The 22,943-nt window shown below is 41.4% G+C and overlaps 1 protein-coding gene across 9 annotated transcripts in view; it reads left to right on the top strand.

Annotated features, from left to right (window-relative positions):
- The window catches only part of NEDD4L (NEDD4 like E3 ubiquitin protein ligase), a 365,727-nt gene that overhangs the window by 319,977 nt on the left and 22,807 nt on the right, over positions 1–22,943 (top strand). For all 9 annotated transcript variants that reach the window (XM_056544621.1, XM_056544679.1, XM_056544640.1 and 6 more), the window contains 6 exons: positions 303–500; positions 6,074–6,151; positions 6,972–7,026; positions 13,489–13,547; positions 19,489–19,554; positions 22,714–22,943. In XM_056544621.1, the coding sequence (XP_056400596.1) occupies positions 303–500; positions 6,074–6,151; positions 6,972–7,026; positions 13,489–13,547; positions 19,489–19,554; positions 22,714–22,943 (686 nt within the window). The remainder of the gene's footprint in view (positions 1–302; positions 501–6,073; positions 6,152–6,971; positions 7,027–13,488; positions 13,548–19,488; positions 19,555–22,713) is intronic.

The raw sequence follows: 22,943 nt of genomic DNA, 5'->3' as shown, positions 1-22,943 counted from the left end.
AGATTTAAATATAGAGCTGTGCTGTTTTACAAAGGTGACTGTATATACTGTGACTGTACAAATTGATGATAATAATAGCACTATCATTCGTAATAACACAGATTAAAAGCCGGCATGAGTAACACTTGGTTTGCAGCTAATAAATGTGTGGGAAATGTTACTGGTGCCGATTGCTGTAGGGTTTTTGTTAATTAATATATTGAAGTTTTTATGTTTTTTTTTTTTTTTTTTTTTGCATGGATGTCTTACGTTACTAATTGTCATTAATCCACGTTACGTCTGCATTGTGTTTGACCGTACAGGGTGCAAAAGACTTCCCAGTGCGCCGCGCAGTGAAGGATACACTATCCAACCCACAGTCTCCACAACCATCCCCTTATAATTCTCCTAAACCACAGCACAAAGGGGCGCAGAGCTTCTTACCGCCAGGTTGGGAGATGAGAATAGCACCAAATGGCAGGCCATTCTTTATTGACCATAATACCAAAACTACCACCTGGGTAAGCAACACTCTACTTTTATGTCAACTCTCCTGGGGAAAATTCTATGGTGATATGTGTTATAGTCATGGAGACTCTTTATATTGTGGCACATGCTCAGTGCAGTGGCCCGGAATATGTGGCAAAACTACAACTCCCAGTCGGGGGCATGCGGGGAGTTGTAATTTTGCAACATCTACAGGGCCACAGTTGAACTTTTAAGGAGCCAAGCTGCAATACCAGACACCACCTGTCGAAATATGTGGTGATGTTTCTGGAAGAAATCAGACCTGTTTTTTCTCATCTTGAACAACCTCTTTTGATGTGTATTCTACCACTGGGTACAAATCCACTTCATATACATGTGCTAGAAGATACAGCAATGGAATAAATTGTGCAACTGATTTAAAGGGATACTCCATCCCTGGACATCTTATCCCCCCGGCGATCTCCTGCCCGGCACTCCAGCGTTCTGAACATTTATGTAATCTACATTTTATAAAAAGCTTTTCCAAATGACATTGTCCATTTAAGGGTTATGGTCACAGTATGTAATTCCCACGGAATTCCGTGAGCGGAATGCCGCGAACGGAATTAGGCTCTGTGAACATAAACATCAGTGTGAATGGGTCTTCCACAAGACCCGTTCACACTGCGGAATTTCAGCGGCGGACAATTATTCCGCGCAAAGAAAGAACATTCTTTGCGCGGAAGTCCGCGAACACTGCATAGCCGTCAATGGTGACGGCGCAGTGCCGGGCGGTCCTACTGCCGAAGTATTACAACGGCGGCCGCCAGAATGGAATCTCCGCTCGCGGAATTCTACGAGCGAAGATTCCGTTCATTATACGTAGTGTCAACATACCCTAAGTGAATGGGACTGAACTGTATTACAACAAACAACCAGTGGCCTGGTGTGACGCTGTTTAAAGAAGCAGCCATGTCTTTTTTTTTTTTTCTTTAAAGGGGTTCTGCGGTGCTTAGACATCTTATCCCCTATCCAAAGGATAGGGGATAAGATGCCTGATCACGGGAGTCCCGCCGCTGGGGACCCCCGTGATCTTGCATGCGGCACCCCGTTTGTAATCAGTCCCCGGAGCGTGTTCGCTCCGGGACTGATTACCGGCGACCACAGGGCCGGCGGCGTATGACGTCACGCCTCTGCCCACGTGTGACGTCACGCTCCGCCCCTCAATGCAAGCCTATGGGAGGGGGCGTGACAGCTATCACGCCCCCTCCCATAGACTTGCATTGAGGGGGCGGGGTGTGACATGAGGAGGTGTGGCTATGACGTCACGAGCTCCCGGCGCCAGCTTTCGGAACAGTTTGTTCCAAACTCTGAGCAGCGGAGTACCCCTTTAAGTCTTGCCCAATCTCTAGCTATAGCAATAACTGTACAGATTCAACCTTCATGGTGGCATTATTACCACCCAACTTTTTTCCAGAGAGCGATAACCAACAAAGTTTTTAGAAGCCAGATAGAAAATGTTACTTTCTTATTTCTGCTTCTTTAGCTATTAGTTTATTCATTTATTTATTTATTTTGAAAAAATAATATTTGAAGTAAGAGCCTAATCTTCTGCGCAAGGAAATAAATGGCTTGTTCTGCATGGAGCGATGACCGTTCCGGTCTTTTTGTGAAATGGTTAATCCTTAAAGTAGAAATGCGCTTTGGCCATTGGAAGGATATGCTGCATAAGGAGTGAGATGGATTGAGCAGGAACATTAGTGCAGAATGTGGAGTAAATGGCTTCTCAATGACCGTAATCTACTGACCGGCCGCAGCATGACCATTACCCTCCTTCCCATCTAACCATAGTAATAGCTGTACAGGGCCTGACTCACCTGCTGAAGGGCCGTGTGCGTTTTTCAAGCATTTTGCAAAGTTTGAAATCCTTTTTGATACCTACATTACAATAAAGTGTGACACATGCCAGGTACTTCTTATTTTCAGCACATTTTGCAACAGAATTCTGCCGATTTTTGTTATCTCCTCCATTACGTTCTGATATAAATTGTGTTCCCCTATACCACATTTTTTATGAGTGAGTGACTCTACTTATCCTGTACTTGACTAAGGCCATGTTCACACGGCAGAAACATCTGCACCAACATCTGCTGCGGAAATCCTGATTCCGGCGTCCACAAAAACATTAAACTTGTTCCTAGCACCGACATGTTCTGCTGGCTGTGGAATGTCCCCACATAAATTTTCTGTGCTGACATTCCACCGTGGAAACAGACATCCCTACAGGTTTATATTAAATTATTTCCCAGAAAGAAAATTACCAGGGTGAACTGTGTGTATCCGGAGGTGGGGAGGTGGTTCAGAAATAAACAGCAAGTAAATAGAGCTCTGGAGTATAATACAGGGTATAACTCAGGATCAGTACAGGATAAGTAATGTAATGTATATACACAGTGATCTCACCAGCAGAATAGTGAGTACAGCTCTGGAGTATAATACAGGATATAACTCAGGATCAGTACAGGATAAGTAATGTAATGTATGTACACAGTGACCTCACCAGCAGAATAGTGAGTACAGCTCTGGAGTATAATACAGGATATAACTCAGGATCAGTACAGGATAAGTAATGTAATGTATGTACACAGTGACCATCCCAGCAGAATAGTGAGTACAGCTCTGGAGTATAATACTGGATATAACTCAGGATCAGTACAGGATAAGTAATGTATGTACACAGTGACCTCACCAGCAGAATAGTGAGTACAGCTCTGAAGTATAATTCAGGATATAACTCAGGATCAGTACAGGATAAGTAATGTAATGTATGTACACAGTGACCTCACCAGCAGAATAGTGAGTACAGCTCTGAAGTATAATTCAGGATATAACTCAGGATCAGTACAGGATAAGTAATGTAATGTATGTACACAGTGACCTCACCAGCAGAATAGTGAGTACAGCTCTGAAGTATAATTCAGGATATAACTCAGGATCAGTACAGGATAAGTAATGTAATGTATGTACACAGTGACCTCACCAGCAGAATAGTGAGTGCAGCTCTGGAGTATAATACAGGATATAACTCAGGATCAGTACAGGATAAGTAATGTAATGTATGTACACAGTGACCTCACCAGCAGAATAGTGAGTACAGCCCTGGAGTATAATACAGGATATAACTCAGGATCAGTACAGGATAAGTAATGTAATGTATGTACACAGTGACCTCACCAGCAGAATAGTGAGTACAGCTCTGGAGTATAATACAGGATATAACTCAGGATCAGTACAGGATAAGTAATGTAATATATGTACACAGTGACCTCACCAGCAGAATAGTGAGTACAGCTCTGGAGTATAATACAGGATATAACTCAGGATCAGTACAGGATAAGTAATGTAATGTGTGTACACAGTGACCCCACCAGCAGAATAGTGAGTACAGCTCTGGAGTATAATACAGGATATAACGCAGGATCAGTACAGGATAAGTAATGTAATGTATGTACACAATGACCTCACCAGCAGAATAGTGAGTACAGCTCTGGAGTATAATACAGGATATAACGCAGGATCAGTACAGGATAAGTAATGTAATGTATATACACAGTGACCTCACCAGCAGAATAGTGAGTACAGCTCTGGAGTATAATACAGGATATAACTCAGGATCAGTACAGGATAAGTAATGTAATGTATGTACACAGTGACCTCACCAGCAGAATAGTGAGTACAGCTCTGGAGTATAATACAGGATATAACTCAGGATCAGTACAGGATAAGTAATGTAATGTATGTACACAGTGACCTCACCAGCAGAATAGTGAGTGCAGCTCTGGAGTATAATACAGGATATAACTCAGGATCAGTACAGGATAAGTAATGTAATGTATGTACACAGTGACCTCGCCAGCAGAATAGTGAGTACAGCCCTGGAGTATAATACAGGATATAACTCAGGATCAGTACAGGATAAGTAATGTAATGTATGTACACAGTGACCTCACCAGCAGAATAGTGAGTACAGCTCTGGAGTATAATACAGGATATAACTCAGGATCAGTACAGGATAAGTAATGTAATATATGTACACAGTGACCTCACCAGCAGAATAGTGAGTACAGCTCTGGAGTATAATACAGGATATAACTCAGGATCAGTACAGGATAAGTAATGTAATGTGTGTACACAGTGACCTCACCAGCAGAATAGTGAGTACAGCTCTGGAGTATAATACAGGATATAACTCAGGATCAGTACAGGATAAGTAATGTAATGTGTGTACACAGTGACCTCACCAGCAGAATGGTGAGTACAGCTCTGGGGTATAATACAGGATATAACTCAGGATCAGTACAGGATAAGTAATGTAATGTATGTACACAGTGACCCCACCAGCAGAATAGTGAGTACAGCTCTGGAGTATAATACAGAATGTAACTCAGGATCAGTACAGGATAAGAAATGTAATGTATGTACACAGTGACCTCACCAGCAGAATAGTGAGTGCAGCTCTGGAGTATAATACAGGATATAACTCAGGATCAGTACAGGATAAGTAATGTAATGTATGTACACAGTGACCCCACCAGCAGAATAGTGAGTACAGCTCTGGAGTATAATACAGGATATAACTCAGGATCAGTACAGGATAAGAAATGTAATGTATGTACACAGTGACCTCACCAGCAGAATAGCGAGTGCAGCTCTGGAGTATAATACAGGATATAACTCAGGATCAGTACAGGATAAGTAATGTAATGTATGTACACAGTGACCCCACCAGCAGAATAGTGAGTGCAGCTCTGGAGTATAATACAGGATATAACTCTGGATCAGTACAGGATAAGTAATGTAATGTATGTACACAGTGACCTCACCAGCAGAATAGTGAGTACAGCTCTGGAGTATAATACAGAATGTAACTCAGGATCAGTACAGGATAAGTAATATATTTACACAGTTACCTCACCAGCAGAATATATCAAAGGGGTACTCCCGTGGAAAACTTCTTTGTTTCAAATCAACTCGTGCCAGAAAGTTAAACAGATGTGTAAATTAGTTCTACTAAAAAATCTTAATCCTTCCAGTACTTTTTAGGGGCTGTATACTACAGAGGAAATGCTTTTCTTTTTGGATTTCTCTTATGTCACGACCACGGTGCTCTCTGGTGACCTCTGATGTCCATTTTAGGAACTGTCCAAAGCAGTTTGCTATGGGGATTTTCTCCTGCTCTGGACAGTTCTTAAAATGGACAGCAGAGGTCAGCAGAGAGCACTGTGGTCGTGACAGAAGAGAAATCCAAACAGAAAAGCATTTCCTCTGTAGTATACAGCCCCTGAAAAGTACTGGAAGGATTAAGATTTTTTTAATAAAAGTCATTTACAAACCTGTAACTTTCTGGCACCAGTTGTTTAAAAAAAAAAAAAGTTTTCCACGGGAGTACCCCTTTAAGTAGTGAATATACATTGTAATGAATCTTTTGTGTTCAATGGTCATAACCTCTTGTTATGCAAATTCTATATAATATAAATTCTTAGTAGTTATTTATCATTGTGACAACTAAACCATTCCAGTGTGTCTATCTGTACAATAATATTAATTCCATTTATGTATCTGACAGGAGGATCCACGCTTGAAATTTCCTGTACATATGAGAACAAAAGCCTCTTTAAATCCCAATGACCTAGGACCTCTACCAGTGAGTATCTCATGGGCTAAAGACATCAGCAAATATCTCTGCTAGTTTACTAGAGTCCAGGCTGTTTAGCTCACAGAGCATTGTCTAGACTGGATGCAATTGTCTCCACTTCTCGGCTGAGAGCAGGACTAGCTATGTACAATGTATCAGTCTGGAGTCCAGGATGTTTAGCTCACAGAGCATTGTCTAGACAATTGTCTCCACTTCTCAACTGAGGACAGGACTAGCTATGTACAATGTATCAGCCTGGAGTCCAGGCTGTTTAGCTCACAGAGCATTGTCTAGACAATTGTCTCCACTTCTTAGCTGAGAGCAGTAATAGCTATGAACAATGTATCAGTCTGGAGTCCAGGATGTTTAGCTCACAGAGCATTGTCTAGACTGGATACAATTGTCTCCACCTCTCAGCTGAGAGCAGGACTAGCTATGGACAATGTATCAGTCCGGAGTCCAGGATGTTTAGCTCACAGAGCATTGTCTAGACTGGATACAATTGTAACCACTTCTCAGCTGAGAGCAGGACTAGCTATGTACAATGTATCAGTCTGGAGTCCAGGATGTTTAGCTCACAGAGCATTGTCCGGACTAGCTATGTACAGGTTTACTGCCTCTGAATTTAAACAAGAGTCTACAAACAATTCTCTAAGTATTTTAAGGCCTCCACAGGCATTATCACCCAACTTTCCGAGAGAACTGTGTGGCAAACGCTAACTAGTTATTATGATGTATTCATGCTTTATGGAAGTGATCTCCAATCCAGTTCTTTTGATCTCACTAATTCATTGCATTGTAATAACTCTTCTTTCTCTTTATTTTTCAGCCTGGCTGGGAGGAAAGGATACACTTAGATGGCAGAACGTTCTACATAGATCACAGTAAGTCATGTACTGGAATTGGTCTTGTATCAGGGCAATTTAAAGGAAACATAATATAAATATAGGAAAATATAGGAAACATAGTAAAATGGGAACTACCACATGTCATTACTGGGCACTGTTCTATCCTAAAAACAATATTTCCCTATTTATGGATGTAGCAGAGCTGAGTATCCTATAGACCAGTGGTCTTCAACCTGTGGACCTCCAGATGTTGCAAAACTACAACTCCCAGCATGCCCGGACAGCCGTTGGCTGTCCGGGCATGCTGGGAGTTGTAGTTTTGCAACATCTGGAGGTCCGCAGGTTGGAAACCACTGCTAAAGACCTTGGGGCCCCTTTTCTTTCTACAGTCACCATTATGATTTAAGATGTCGTAATAGGCTTACTTGCAGTTTTGTGTGGCACAAACTGAGCTCTGCTATGTCAAACGAACTGAATTGTGGAGCATCAGTCAAATAATTGAGCTCTGCTGCAATTGACAAACTTGGCTCTGCTGCATATAACTGAGAGAGCCACCTATAAGAAGTGGAGGTTTGCAGCATCTGACAAACTCATCCTTACCTTATATTAATCTAACAAGAGAGGTAAAGGCGCTCCATAGGGTAAATGACACTTGAAATAGGGTACGGTAAAAAGGCATGAAAGCCGCTCACCCTGGGTGGTTGTGTACTGTCATACACCACAATGATTGGCACATGATAATGGGTCGGGATCACCATCTGCAGCCCTCCCGCTTGGATATAACTTGTGTAGGATAGGCTTCTATGAAAACAGCAGGTTCAATGCGGCGCTGATGGGACCCAAGTACACACGGTAGGAACAGGTAAAAACAACTTTAAAGGGGTATTCCATGGGGAATGGGGAGAGCACTCAAGGGGCTATATCACCTTATACTGCAGGCAGCAGAGTCCTCGGTGACCTTTCGTCAAAGTCTCCTGCGGGGTGTACGTACACAAGTGTAAAGCATCAAATCTGGAACAACCAAAGAACACATAGGTGCACTCACCGCAAAGCAGAGACTGACTGGTCTGGAAGTCAGATAACGGGATACCGGATCACGGCGTGGGCGCTGGTGATGTGTGGCGCTCGGAGGCTATGCCAGCAGTTTCGCACGTAAGTGCGTGCTTCTTCCGGCCTCTGAGGCGGGAAGAAGCACGCACTTATGTGCGAAACTGCCGGCGCCCATGCCGTGAGCTGGTGTCCTTTTATCTGACTTCCAGACCTGTCAGCCTCTGCTTTGCGGTGAGTGCACCTATGTGTTCTTTGGTTGTTCCAGATTTGAAAATTAATTTTATATAAAAAATTGTAATCTTTCCAGTACTTATCAGCTTCTGAAGTTGAGTTGTTCTTTTCTGTCTGACAACAGTGCTTTCTGCTGACACCTCTGTCTGTCACAGGAACTGTCCAGAGTAGCAGGAAATCCCCATAGCAAACCTCTCATGCTCTGGACAGTTCCTGAGACAAACAGACAGGTGTCTGCAGAGAGCACTGTTGTCAGACAGGAAAGAATGACTCAACTTCAGCAGCTGATAGGTACTGGAAGGATTAAGATTTTTTTTTTTTTTTATAAAAGTAATTTACAAATCTGTATAAATTTCTGGAGCCAGTTCCACTGGAATACCCCTGAAGGGTAGTTCACGCGTGCCATATTTTGCTGAGTAAGTGCTGCTGCATATTTTCTTTCCCATTGAACTTCAATGGCAAAGAAAATGCGCAGCTAAATACGGCACGTGGGAACGTGCCCTTAAAGTTATTTTTACCTGTTCCTGCCGTGTGTACTTGGGTCCCGTCAGCGCCGCGTTGAACCTGCGGTTTTCATTGAAGCCTATCTTACTTCCAAGTTACCTTTATATTTGGCTGGGTTCATCTTCATCATTGGAGCAGAACAGCTCTGTGACCTCTATAATAACAGTAGGGTTTATAATGGCATTTACCGCACTTTTAAAGTATAGGCTGGAAATAAGGTCATTACACCGCCATCTGGTGACCATGAGCAGTACTGCAGTTTCCTGTAGTTTTGTCTTTTTTTTTTTATTCCTACCGCCAGCAATCTCCCTGTACAAATGTCAGGATATGAAAGCTATGTGATCTTACTCTTTATTCAGGAAGTCAAGTGTTGAGGTGTGGAGACAATGGTAACGCACATTTAGTGCCCTCTTACGGTACTGTACTTTCCTACATACCATGCTATGCTTGCATATGACCTTCCCTGAAATTTTTCAGTTTGAGTTTGCAGAGGATTAACAACTTTTGTGATTTTTTTTTTTTTACATTTTATTTACAGATTTATATTGACTTATTTTGTCTGTTTGCTTTGACCCACACCAGAGATATGGGAAAATGAGTCAACCAGTGAGTTATTATCACAAGGCCAATGCTTATGATGAATCGGGCGCGCAGGGTCGACACATAACGAAGGGGTGCCGGTCATGTTTTTCCCAAAATTGGATGGGAAAAGCATAAGAATACTTCTTATCATCTGTAAAAAAGACTATACATACATACATACTATACAGTGGGATTCTTAACAGGTCACCAGTGAATAATGCCTTTTTCTTTACTGTACATCCTGGGGGTGAACATTTGCTTCTCATGTTCTTTTGCACATGTATGGGAATTTTAAGTATCAGAAGACTCTCTTCTAGGGAGCCATGCCAGCCATTTGGGCATGATTGGGACAGACTTGTAGCATATGGATAGAAGCCAAAATGGTCCTTTTCAGTGACCGCAATTAAATATCTTGAAAACAGCGATAAAATGAACCTTCTTTTCAAATACAGATATAAAGTTCTCTGAGTTAAAGGGGTACCCTGGAAAAAAAAAATTCCAAATCAACTGGTGACAGAAGTTATACAGATTTTGCAAATATTTTCCATCTAATATTCTCAAGCCTTCATGTATGTATCGGCTGCTGTATGCCCTGGTGGAAGTCATGTAGTTTTTTCCAGTCAGACATGGTGCTCTCTGCTGCCACCTCTGTCCATGTCAGTAACTGTCCGGAGCAGGAGAGGTTTGCTGAGGGGATTTGCTCCTACTCTGGACAGTTCCTGACATGGAAAGAGGTGGCAGCAGAGAGCTCATTGTTGGACTGGAAAGACTACATGCCTTCCTCCAGGGCATACAGCAGCTGATAAGTACTGGAAGGATTAAGATTTTTTAATTCAAGTAATTTACATATCTGTAGGACTTTCTGTTACCAATTAATTTTTCTCTGGAGTATGCATTTAATAATGGGTTGTACCTTGTATGGGACCTCCTTTAAATAGCCAGAGTCGATAGCTGATGTTAACAAAATCTCCCTAACTTTCTCCCCACATGTCCATACATTACTAAGACAGGCCATTGACATAAATATGAATGATGTAATACTTCATTCCACCTGTGGGGGCACTGCAGAGGAATTAAACACTTACATTAATGTTGTTCATAATTGGAGGTACCCTCTAGAGCAGTCATTTAGCTTAGAGACATTAAACTCTGTTTGAAATAATACCTTATTCCCCTCTAAAAAATGCCTCATCTCCTACTCTGTATTAAGCTTTAATTTTTGGCAGGTATAATATTGCTGCATGGCCGGTGTGATAAAACCAGTGTCCTGACTTTATTTTCGGATTGTGGCATGATTGATTTATCTCTACACATTAATACACTTTTTAGGTGGTTTTCCTTATCCACTTTGGTCTGATGGTCTCCGTGTATGCACTGTTTTAACAAATGTAATTGTCTGTTAATTTGTTTGAAGGTATAGTTCGCCCCCTTGTGGGCGGTACTGATAATGCAGACCAGAAGCGTATTTTATGGCTCTTCTGATGAACTGCAGAATCTGTACCAGGGTTTCCCAACCATTATATGCCATGTGACCATATTGCTACCAGGGACGTGCCACATCATTGGGAGCCAAATATTATTATGTTGTTATTAGTTCCCTTTGACTTGTAAATATACATTCATCACTGCTTTTTTTTAATTCAATTTCCCGATATGATGTCCATTGATTGTTCTCCCTCAGACTTAGAACAAGGCAGTAAGGAACTTCAGCCTTGTTCTCTCTAAGCTAGGTGATCCACAACAGTATCAAATAAACATCGCTGTATAGCACCCAAATCATACATTATAAAGTAGCCAGGTACATAGTGTAACATTGCACCCAGATATTATACAAAGGCCAGATCATTTTTCTATATATAAATTCCTGGTGAGTGAGTAAAGGCATCTGTCACCTCAAATGATACTGTGGCACTTAAACCGCTTGGCCCTGCCTCCTGGACACTTGTGCATCTCGGAAATGGGTAGATTTTACAAGTCATCATTTCATCCGATACTGCGCACCAGTATTCTGGCAGGATCCCTGGAGGTCTGGATAGGCAGTGGGTGTATAGTAACTTCTCTGGACTCTAGAACAGAGAATAGGTTAGTCAGCATTCCTGATGGTCTAGGGCAGTAAAGAGGCTACTGCCAGGTTCACTGGTGGTCTAGGTAAGTCATGCAGTGTATAGTAACATTCCTAGAGTCTAGAGTAGGCAATGATGGTCTAAGGTAGGTAATGTGTCAAGTAACATCCTTTGACTCTAGAACATAGGAACAAGTTTAAAGTCAACGTCTCTGGTGGTATACGGACAAGAAAGTGTTGTCAGCATTCCTGGTGGTCTAGGTTAGGCAATGTGTCGAGTAAGATCCCTGGGCCCAAGAGCAAGAAATAATTTACCTGGTGCCCTAGTGCAGTAAAGAGGTTACTGGCAGGATCCCTGGTGGTCTAGTGTAGGCAAAGGGTGTATAGTAACTGCACTGGACTTTAGAGCAGAGATTGGGTTAATGTCGGGATCCCTGATGGTCTGGCTATGAAGGGGTCAGTGCCATCATCCCTGTTGGTTTAGGGAAGTTAAGAGGTTACTGCCATGTCCCCTGGTGGTCTAAGGTAGTCATGTGGTGTATAGTAACATCCCTAGAGTCTAGAGCAGAGAAGGAGTAAGTGTTGACATTCCTGTTTGACTAGGGAAGTAAAGACATTACTGCAATAGTCCCTGATGGTGTATGTAAGTGAAGAGGATACTGGCAGTATCCCTGGTGGTCTAGGCTAGTAATGCAGTCTGTAGTGAAATCCTTAGAATCTAGATCAGAGAATGAATTGATGTCGGCATTCTTGGTGGTCTAGGGCAGTGAAGAGGTTACATTAAGGATTTCTGATGGTCTAGGACAGTGGTTCTCAACCTGGGGTACAAGTACCCCCAGGGGTACTTAGCAGTTCTCCAGGGAGAAAAAATCAGTAATGGCAGCCACAGCCACTGGTTACTGGTGGGCAGTAACTACCATCAGCTTTGTTGCTCCACTGCCCCTGCAGACAGGGGACCTACTGCTATGAGCCATAACAATAGGTCCCCAGACCAGAGGAGCAGTGGAGCAACAAAGTGGGACAGTATGGTGGCCAACAACTATATTTGGGGGCAGTTTGGGGGCCTACAGCTATATTTGGGGGCACAGAGGGTGCCTAACAACTTTATGGGGACACTAAGTGGGTGAAATTACTGTGTGTGACAATAAACATGGGGGGTTTGTAAATAGGTGGGTATTTTACTTCAGAAAATGTTTGTTTGGCTGGTTCTGTGGAGAAGGCTTGTATGGGAGAAATCTTAATGGCGGTCTAGGCCAGATAGAGAAGAAAAGAAAAGTAAACAACTCCGGTTAGAGACAACGTCACCTGTTAATCGGGGAACTGGGGAGATAGGGAGAGGAACAGGGGGCCTGTTATAGAGGAAAGTAAAGCATATGAATTATACTATAATCTTTACAACATGTCTCTAATATGGGGGTACAATTTTTTGGGAATTGGTTGTCAAGGAGTACTCAGGCAAAAAAGGTTGAGAACCTCTGGTCTAGGGTAGGCAATGGGCGTATAGTACCCTGGACTTTAGAGCAAAGACTGGGTAAATGTCAGCATACCTGAGGGTTTGTGGCTATGAAGGGGTTAGTGTCAGTATTCCTGGTGGTCTAGGGCAAAGAAGAGGTAACTTCCAGAATTCCTAGTAGTCTACAGCAGAGAATGGGCCTACCTGAGTGTCCAGTGGGCTAAACGCTTCTCCAGGCTTCAGCTCTACCTCCATAACGGGAAGCTGAACACTTATTTTGCTTCCTGTTTCCTACCTGCAGCGATCACTGAGGTCAGTGCTGGGCAGAGATAGGACTGTGCAGCTATAACTAAACTTTAGGGTTAAATATATTTCAATACACAAAATAGGGGGACGGTACATGTGATTATTATATTATGAAATTGTAGAGGTTAATATGCTTATGATCCAGCTGTGTCACATGGTTGTTGATGTAGCAAAGTTGGGTGACATCGTTGATTTTTACCTAATTTTTGGTTTGCTCAGATTTGTACTAAAAAAAATTGTTCTAAAGGAAATGGCATGATGTGATGTCTCTGCAAAGGTTCTAATAGAAACTCTGTGCATTCCTTTTCAGATAACAAAATAACACAGTGGGAAGACCCCCGGCTACAGAATCCGGCAATCACTGGGCCGGTGAGTTATAAAGAAGGAAAGAATGACTTTTTAGAGAAGTGGTCTCCAAACTGTGGTCCTCCAGCTGTTGCAAAACTAAAACTCCCAGCATGCCCGGAGAGCCAATGGCTGTTCGGGCATGCTGGAAGTTGTAGTTTTGCAACAGCTGTGGGGCCACAATTTGGAGACCACTGGCTTAAACAATAGTTTAATCAATCAACAGAAACAGCAATACTAATGTTTTCCATGTATACAATGAAAATATATGCTACACAGGAAAGTGAAAACAATCTAAAATAATAATACTAATACATTAAGTAAGAAAGATATAATACAAATATATCATCAGAATTGTGAGTACAGCTCTGGAGTATAATACAGGATATAACTCAGGATCTGTAATGTAATGTATTGTGATGACTCGCTCTTGCAGACAGGTGCGGTTGCAGTATAGAGGCACGGAAACAGGATTTTCAAATCAAAGTTCAGTGTTTTATTCACACTTGGCACACAGCAAACAGTCTTAAAGGGGTATTCCGGGTAAAAACATTGTATCCCCTATCCAAAGGCCCCAGTCCCGGAAACCGGAAGGTTTCCGAAACTGGAGATTTGGCACACGCATTGAATGCGGGTGCTGCAGGGAGATCACAGGGGTCTCAGCAGCGGGCACCCCGCGATCAGACATCTTATCCCCTATCCTTTGGACAGGGGATAAAATGTTTTTGCCCGGAATACCCCTTTAAATACCGAACAAAGGAAAAAGTAACATAAAGTCCACCTGCGTTCCTTAGGTGTTTGTCCACACCTGAGTTCATGCCATGCGGCATCAAGCAAGTCTTTTCCAGGCCTGCAGGCAGTCTGCTCACCAGCTTCCAAACTCTCATGAAAGAACTCCACAAACAGCTCTCTCTGGCAGTGTGAACTGCAACTAGCAAATCCCCCTCAGCTTGTGAGGCAACCTAGCTTTAAGGCCAGAAAAAGACGGCCTGGATTGTGGGGAATGGCCCCCACCCTACACTTGACCATTCCCAGTAAAAGCCATCCCAAATTGGCCTTCCAGCCATACTACGGCCAGTGTCAGACTGCATCGCAGCACAGACACTGAATAAATACCGGCTCTTACTTCTCCAAGGCCAGGAGCCTTGGTGACACATATCGCCCATCAACCACCATGCCTTTCACCTTCTCACAGTATGTACACAGTGACCCAACCAGCAGAATAGTGAGTACAGCTCTGGGGTATAATACAGGATATAACTCAGGATCAGTACAGGATAAGTAATGTAATGTATGTACACAGTGACCCAACCAGCAGAATAGTGAGTACAGCTCTGTAGTATAATACAGGATATAACTCAGGATCAGTACAGGATAAGTAATGTAATGTATGTACACAGTGACCCAACCAGCAGAATAGTGAGTACAGCTCTGGAGTATAATACAGGATATAACTCAGGATCACTACAGGATAAGTAATGTATGTATATGAAGAAAGAAAGGTACACTGGCACCAGAGCCTCTGGGGTTGAGCAAGTCTTAGGACATGAGTGCATAGGAAAATCGCACACCTGGTTGTATCCTGGCTGAATGGCTAGTGTGTCAATTTGACTGGGGGGTGCTCACAAAAAGGTGCAACAGTTCATAGAATAATCTTCTGAAAGATATGGAAAAAATTGGAGCACTCACCCCGAATGCCGTCTTGCAAAATTCTTTAATTCCATCACAGGGGAATCGTGACACAATGAAGAGCAGGGTAGACTGGTGCGGACAGGAGACTAGGGAGCACCAACAGGTGTGGGAGCAACAAATGTTTCACGCTCTAAAGCGCTTCCTCTGGCTCCAACCTCGTCTAGCCTCCTGTCCGCACCCGTCTACCTTGCTCTTCATTGTGTCATGATTCCCGTGTGGTGGAATAAAGAATTTTGCAAGATGACAATCGGGGTGAGTGCTCCAATTTTTTCCATGTCTTTCAGAAGATTAATGTAATGTATGTACACAGTGACCTCACCAGCAGAATAGTGAGTACAGCTCTGGTGTATAATACAGGATATAACTCAGGATCAGTACAGGATAAGTAATGTAATGTATGTACACAGTGACCTCACCAGCAGAATAGTGAGTACAGCTCTGGTGTATAATACAGGATATAACTCAGGATCAGTACAGGATAAGTAATGTAATGTATGTACACAGTGACCCCACCAGCAGAATAGTGAGTGCAGCTCTGGTGTATAATACAGGATATAACTCAGGATCAGTACAGGATAAGTAATATATGTACACAGTGACCTCACCAGCAGAATAGTGAGTGCAGCTCTGGAATATAATACAGGATATAATCAGGATCAGTACAGGATAAGTAATGTAATGTATGTACACAGTGACCTCACCAGCAGAATAGTGAGTACAGCTCTGGGGTATAATACAGGATATAACTCCGGATCAGTACAGGATAAGTAATGTAATGTATGTACACAGCGACCCCACCAGCAGAATAGTGAGTGCAGCTCTGGAATATAATACAGGATATAATCAGGATCAGTACAGGATAAGTAATGTAATGTATGTACACAGTGACCCCACCAGCAGAATAGTGAGTACAGCTCTGGGGTATAATACAGGATATAACTCAGGATCAGTACAGGATAAGTAATGTAATGTATGTACACAGCGACCCCACCAGCAGAATAGTGAGTACAGCTTTGGTGTATAATACGGATGTCAGGGTCAGGACAAGATAAGTAATGTAATGTATTTTGGGCTAAGTAGTCAATTGTGCCATCCTACTCAGTGATTGACAGCTCTCTATATAAACAGAAAGCTGTCAATCACTGAGTAGGACCGCCCGATGGCCCGGCTTAATGAGTGCTGTAGTTGTGTATCCGTGGCACTGTAATAGAGATGCATGAAGGGCACATGCTGACCCTCGCTCCATGCACTAGGGGCACCGTGGAGGGTCCCATTGGTCGGACCCCCATGATCAGAAACTTATTCCCTATCCTTTGGATAGGGAATACATCTTCCTAAACCAGTGTACCCTTTAAGAAAGAGCTCTGATAATATGTGATACACAGACATTCACAGTCAGTATGTCATTGGCACTATTGCATTAGATGCCAAAAAGCCCATGATTATTATTATTATTATTCCTGTTGGATTAGTACTTGTAGCTATAATCCTGTGACTGGCAGCCCGGGTCTATTCGTGTTCTGTAATAGGGAATGGAGAGATCCGGCTGGTCAGTCCAGTGTTACCTGGGAAACTGAGAAGTCTTCAGCACGTCTCCAGGCTTGCAGTTGCTAGGTATATAATATATACGCATTAAGGTTACTATGTGGGGGCAGCAGTATGATCTGGTATTTCCTTCTGTATGATCCACAAGCTTGTTTTTTTTATTATATATAATTTTGTTGAATCTCTAGGCATTAAATATGCCTGCATTACATATAATGTATCTAATTATTTATTATAAAGCACATATAGATATGATGACATTTACATATACAATTATTCTACATAGTAAGTTAAGTCACCATGAACATATATTTATATGCTTTATTTATCCTGTACTGATCCATAGTTACATCCGGCATTATACTCCAGAGCTGTACTCACTATTCTGCTGGTGAGGTCATTGTGTACATACATTACATTACTTATCCTGTACTGATCCATAGTTACATCCGGCATTATACTCCAGAGCTGTACTCACTATTCTGCTGGTGAGGTCATTGTGTACATACATTACATTACTTATCCTGTACTGATCCATAGTTACATCCGGCATTATACTCCAGAGCTGTACTCACTATTCTGCTGGTGAGGTCACTGTGTACATACATTACATTACTTATCCTGTACTGATCCTGAGTTATATCCTGTATTATACTCCAGAGCTGCACTCACTATTCTGCTGGTGAGGTCACTGTGTACATACATTACATTACTTATCCTGTACTGATTCTGAGTTATATTCTGTATTATACTCCAGAGCTGTAATCACTATTCTGCTGGTGAGGTCACTGGGTACATACATTACATTACTGATCCTGTACTGATCCTGAGTTATATTCTGTATTATACACCAGAGCTGTACTCACTATTCTGCTGGTGAGGTCACTGTGTACATACATTACATTACTTATCCTGTACTGATCCTGGGTTATATCCTGTATTATACTCCAGAGCTGTACTCACTATTCTGCTGGTGAGGTCACTGGGTACATACATTACATTACTTATCCTGTACTGATCCTGAGTTATATCCTGTATTATACTCCAGAGCTGTACTCACTATTCTGCTGGTGGGGTCACTGTGTACATACATTACATTACTTATCCTGTACTGCTCATGAATTACATCCTGTATTATACTCCAGGGCTGTACTCACTATTCTGCTGGTGAGGTCACTGTGTACATACATTACATTACTTATCCTGTACTGATCCTGAGTTATATCCTGTTTTATACTCCAGAGCTGTACTCACTATTCTGTTGGTGAGGTCACTGTGTACATACATTACATTACTTATCCTGTACTGATCCTAAGTTATATCCTGTATTATACTCCAGAGCTGCACTCACTATTCTGCTGGTGAGGTGACTGTGTACATACATTGCATTACTTATCCTGTACTGATCCTGAGTTATATCTTGTATTATATTCCAGAACTGTACTCACTATTCTGCTGGTGTGATCACTGGGGGAGATTTATCAAAACCTGTGTAGAGGAAGAGTAGTGCAGTTGTCCATAGCAACCAATCAGATTGCTTCTTTCATTTTTAAAGAGGACTGTGAAAAAAGAAAGAAGTAATCTGATTGGTTGCTATGGGCAACTGCACCACTCTTCCTCTACACAGGTTTTGATCAATCTCCCCCACTGTGTACATACATTATATTACTGATCCTGAGTTATATCCTGTATTATACTCCAGAGCTGTACTCATTATTCTGCTGGTGGGGTCACTGTGTACATGCATTACATTACCTATCATTTAATGATCCTGAGTTATATTCTGTATTATACTCCAGAGCTGTACTCACTATTCTGCTGGTGGGGTCACTGTGTACATACATTACATTACCTATCATTTAATGATCCTGAGTTATATTCTGTATTATACTCCAGAGCTGTACTCACTATTCTGCTGGTGGGGTCACTGTGTACATACATTACTTATCCTGTACTGATCCTGAGTTATATCCTGTATTATACTTCAGTGCTGTACTCACTATTCTGCTGGTGAGGTCACTGTGTACATACATTACATTACTTATCCTGTACTGATCCTGAGTTATATCCTGTATTATACTCCCGAGCTGTACTCACTATTCTGCTGGTGAGGTCACTGTGTACATACATTACATTACTTATCCTGTACTGATCCTGAGTTATATCCTGTATTGTACTCCAGAGCTGTACTCACTATTCTGCTGGTGAGGTCACTGTGTACATACATTACATTACTTATCCTGTACTGATCCTGAGTTATATCCTGTATTATACTCCAGAGCTGCACTCACTATTCTGCTGGTGAGGTCACTGTGTACATACATTACATTACTTATCCTGTACTGACCATGAGTTACATCCTGCATTATTCTCCAGAGCTGCGCTCAATCTCATAACCATTATGCAAGGTGATGAGACAATCTGGTCTTCCCAATAACAGGTGTATTTGTTGCTTCTGTCACTTCATTTTAGTTTAGTCATATGTCTGAAAACATACTTGCTGACTTCTAGTGACAACATGAAGAATCCTTAATGCGGCTCTGGGCTACAATTTCTGATGTATCTCAAAATCAAAAAATCTCTGGACAACCACTATGGAAGACGATTCAGATCTTATATTAGAAACATATGAATTCATTTTACTGTTATTTACTTTGTCATCGATTCCTGTTTTTGGAAAACCATGAAAAACCTTGACCTGTTTTGTGTCTGTTCTATTGTCTTCCAGGCCGTCCCCTACTCCAGAGAATTTAAGCAGAAATACGACTACTTCAGGAAGAAATTGAAGAAACCTGTAAGTGTCTCAGCAGCTTTATATTGTCTGTGTGCTAAATAATTCCTGCCGCAGATCACCCTGTAGGCCATTTATCAATGCCATGGGGATAACATCATGTGAGAGGCTAGTATAGTAAATATGGCTAGTATAATAGAGCACCATAGCCAGAATGATGGAGCACCATGGCTAATATGATGGGGCACCCTGCTCAGTATTATTTGGCCAGAATAATGGGGCAACAGCAAGTGCTCAATGTACCTGCAACGCCACCCCAGGGGAAATGAAGAATCAATGGCCTGTACATATAGTGTGTGGGTGTTTTGGGTACTTAAAGGGGTACTCTAGTGAAAAATTTTTTTTTAAATCAACTGGTGTCAGAACATTAAACAGATTTGTAAGTTACTTCTATTTAAGGGGTACTCCGATGAAAGTTAAAGCGATTTATAAATTACTTTTATGTAAAAATCTTAATCCTTCCGGTACTTATCAGGTGCTATATGCTCCACAGGAAGTTCTTTTCTTTTTGAATTTATTTTCGGTCTGACCACAGTGCTCTCTGCTGACACCTCTGTCTCTCACAGGAACTGTCAAGAGCAGGAGCAAATCCCCATAGCAAACCTATCCTGCTCTTGTCAGTTCCTGAGACAGACAGAGGTGTCAGCAGAGAGAAAATAAATTTAAAAAGAAAAGAGCTTCCTGTGGAGCATATAGCACCTGATAAGTACCGGAAGGATTAAGATTTTTACATAAAAGTAATTTACAAATCACTTTAACTTTCATCAGAGTACCCCTTTAAGTGATAGCCTCATTTGCTATACATTATAGATAAAAGGCCTGAATAATAAAAAATAAATAAAACAATGGGTTTTGCTAAAAGACAACTGATTGAAATTAAACCAGTCTTATGTAAAACATCCATTACTAGTCTGTGTGTCCTATACCTGTAGTTTCCAGTTGAAGTTGTAATTTTAATACCATTTGAAAGTCCCAGACACAGCCCAATACCATTATATCCTATATCAACATTTTTGTACCTACTACCTTTGACATGCTGCATGTAGTAGCTTTGCAACAACTGTAGAGCCACAGCCCTGCTAGGAAAGCATTAGTGATAGAGATAAATTGTTTTTCATCTGGAAAGCCATTTGTTCGCTATATCTACAGAGCCAAGGAGCTTTTATTTATTTCTGATAATTATGGAGCGCTGATAGGCAACGTTGATTGTTGTCTCCACAAAACAATTACTGTAATAGTTTTGACAATTTGCAATTATGAATAAAGTAAAAAATTATCATGATAACGATTTACTTCTCTTTCCTGGATATTGTCTGCAGAATAGTGGCGACATTGCAAATTATTAAGAAAAAAAAAAAAAAACAGTTTTCAATCCTTTTTTTAAATTTATTTAGTGATGCAGCGTATTCGATTCATAGCATAATCAATAGGCAGAGCTTCCAGATAATTGTAACATTATAGAGAAGGTTAGATTTTCTGGGTTTTTAAAGGGGTAGTCCACAATTTTGACATACTATTTATTAAATTTTTTGGCCACAGAAAGATTTGCCCACTTTCCTCTAGGGGGCACTTTTGGGGTGGGGCTATTATTTTCCAGCATTAACTTACCTAATAAAATTGAAGAGAAAAATGCACATCGTATCCTCCAGATATAAGTAGTAAGACAATGTTCTCACATCTCCATAGACACTGGGTTGTTGATAATTATTACTAATACTAATTTATAATTATTATTTTTAATTTATTTTTATTTTTTTAGATTTTTTATTTTTTTGACAGGCCCTAGCCATTTATATTTGTAGCTGTGGGGGGATATAAATAGACAGGTGTCAAATAACTCAGTTGTGATTGTGTCTTAGTGCAAATAGAGCAGTGGGGGGAGGCTCCTGCTGCAGCCAGCTGTCTTTTACAGCCAGATTCAAAGAGAGTAAGGAGAAGGGGGGCATGGCTGATCTCCTGGGACATAAACAGAAGATTTCCTTTTAAAGATTTCTCTTTTGTATTAGCAATACACAACAGGGATTTGGGGATGTCCACCTATATGCCTGTATCCCATACCTTTGTTACCCCTTTGCACTCAGTAGGCCAATCCTGAGCCTCTGCTATCTGGTGGCTTGGGTACATATCTGCAGCAGTGCACCCACCCAACGGAGCACCCGGGTTATTAATGTAGGGTATTCTGTCATTTAATAAGACTGGCACAAAGCTGAGACTTGCTTTGTATGGCATAAAGGGAAAACAACCGTGCATAACATAACAAAACAGTTAAAGGGGTTATCCAGGAAAAAAACTTTTCATATATCAACTGGCTCCAGAAAGTTAAACAGATTTGTAAGTTACTTCTATTAAAAAATATTAATCCTTTCAGTACTTATGAGCTGCTGAACTTGAGTTGTTCTTTTCTGTCTAAGTGCTCTCTGATGACACGTGTCTCGGGAAACACCCAGTTTAGAAGCAAATCCCCATAGCAAACCTCTTCTACTCTGTGCAGTTCCCAAGACAAGCAGAGATGTCAGCAGAGAGCACTATTGCCACACAGAAAACAAAAACTTAACTTCAGCAGCTGATAATTATTGAAAGGATTAAGATTTTTTAATAGAAGTAATTTACAAATCTGTTTAACTTTCTGGAGCCAGTTGAGATATAAATATAATATATATATATATATAAGAAGTTTTTTCCTGGAATACACCTTTAAGTATAGTATAGAATAAAATCAGACAGATTCAATGTGTATATAGGTCTCACCTACTCACCGTAATTTATGCCCTAATGACTGTTGGGTACCTTCAGTTTGTGCACATTGAATAGACGGGGCCTATACACAGTGTTATTTGGAGTAGGCAGAAACTCTCAAAATGTCCGCAAACCTATCTCAATGTCTTTTTATTGGTACTGTTACTTTAAGGCAGTGTTTCCCAATCAGAGTGCCTCCAGCTGTTGCAAAACTACAACTCCCAACATGCCCGGACAGCCTTTGGCTGTCCGGGCATTCTGGGAGTTGTAGCTTTGCAACAGCTGGAGGCACACTGGTTGGGAAACAATGCTTTTAAGATTTTGCTTGCTAACCATGAATGGAGCACCTCCTCTGGATTGCATGTGGGATTGTCTTTAAGTAAATATACTTGATGAGCATCGCTTAACATTACTGTCCCATTTCAGGCGGATATACCCAACAGGTTTGAGATGAAGCTTCATAGAAACAACATTTTTGAAGAATCCTACAGAAGAATAATGTCTGTGAAGAGGCCTGATGTCCTGAAGGCGAGACTATGGATAGAGTTTGAATCTGAGAAAGGCCTGGATTATGGCGGGGTGGCCCGAGAGTGGTTTTTCCTGTTATCCAAAGAAATGTTTAATCCGTATTATGGGCTTTTTGAATACTCTGCTAC

The sequence above is a fragment of the Hyla sarda genome, chromosome 1 (genome assembly GCF_029499605.1).
Source record: "Hyla sarda isolate aHylSar1 chromosome 1, aHylSar1.hap1, whole genome shotgun sequence".
NCBI classification, from domain to species: Eukaryota; Metazoa; Chordata; class Amphibia; order Anura; family Hylidae; genus Hyla; species Hyla sarda.
This window is presented reverse-complemented; position numbering and strand designations above follow the sequence as displayed.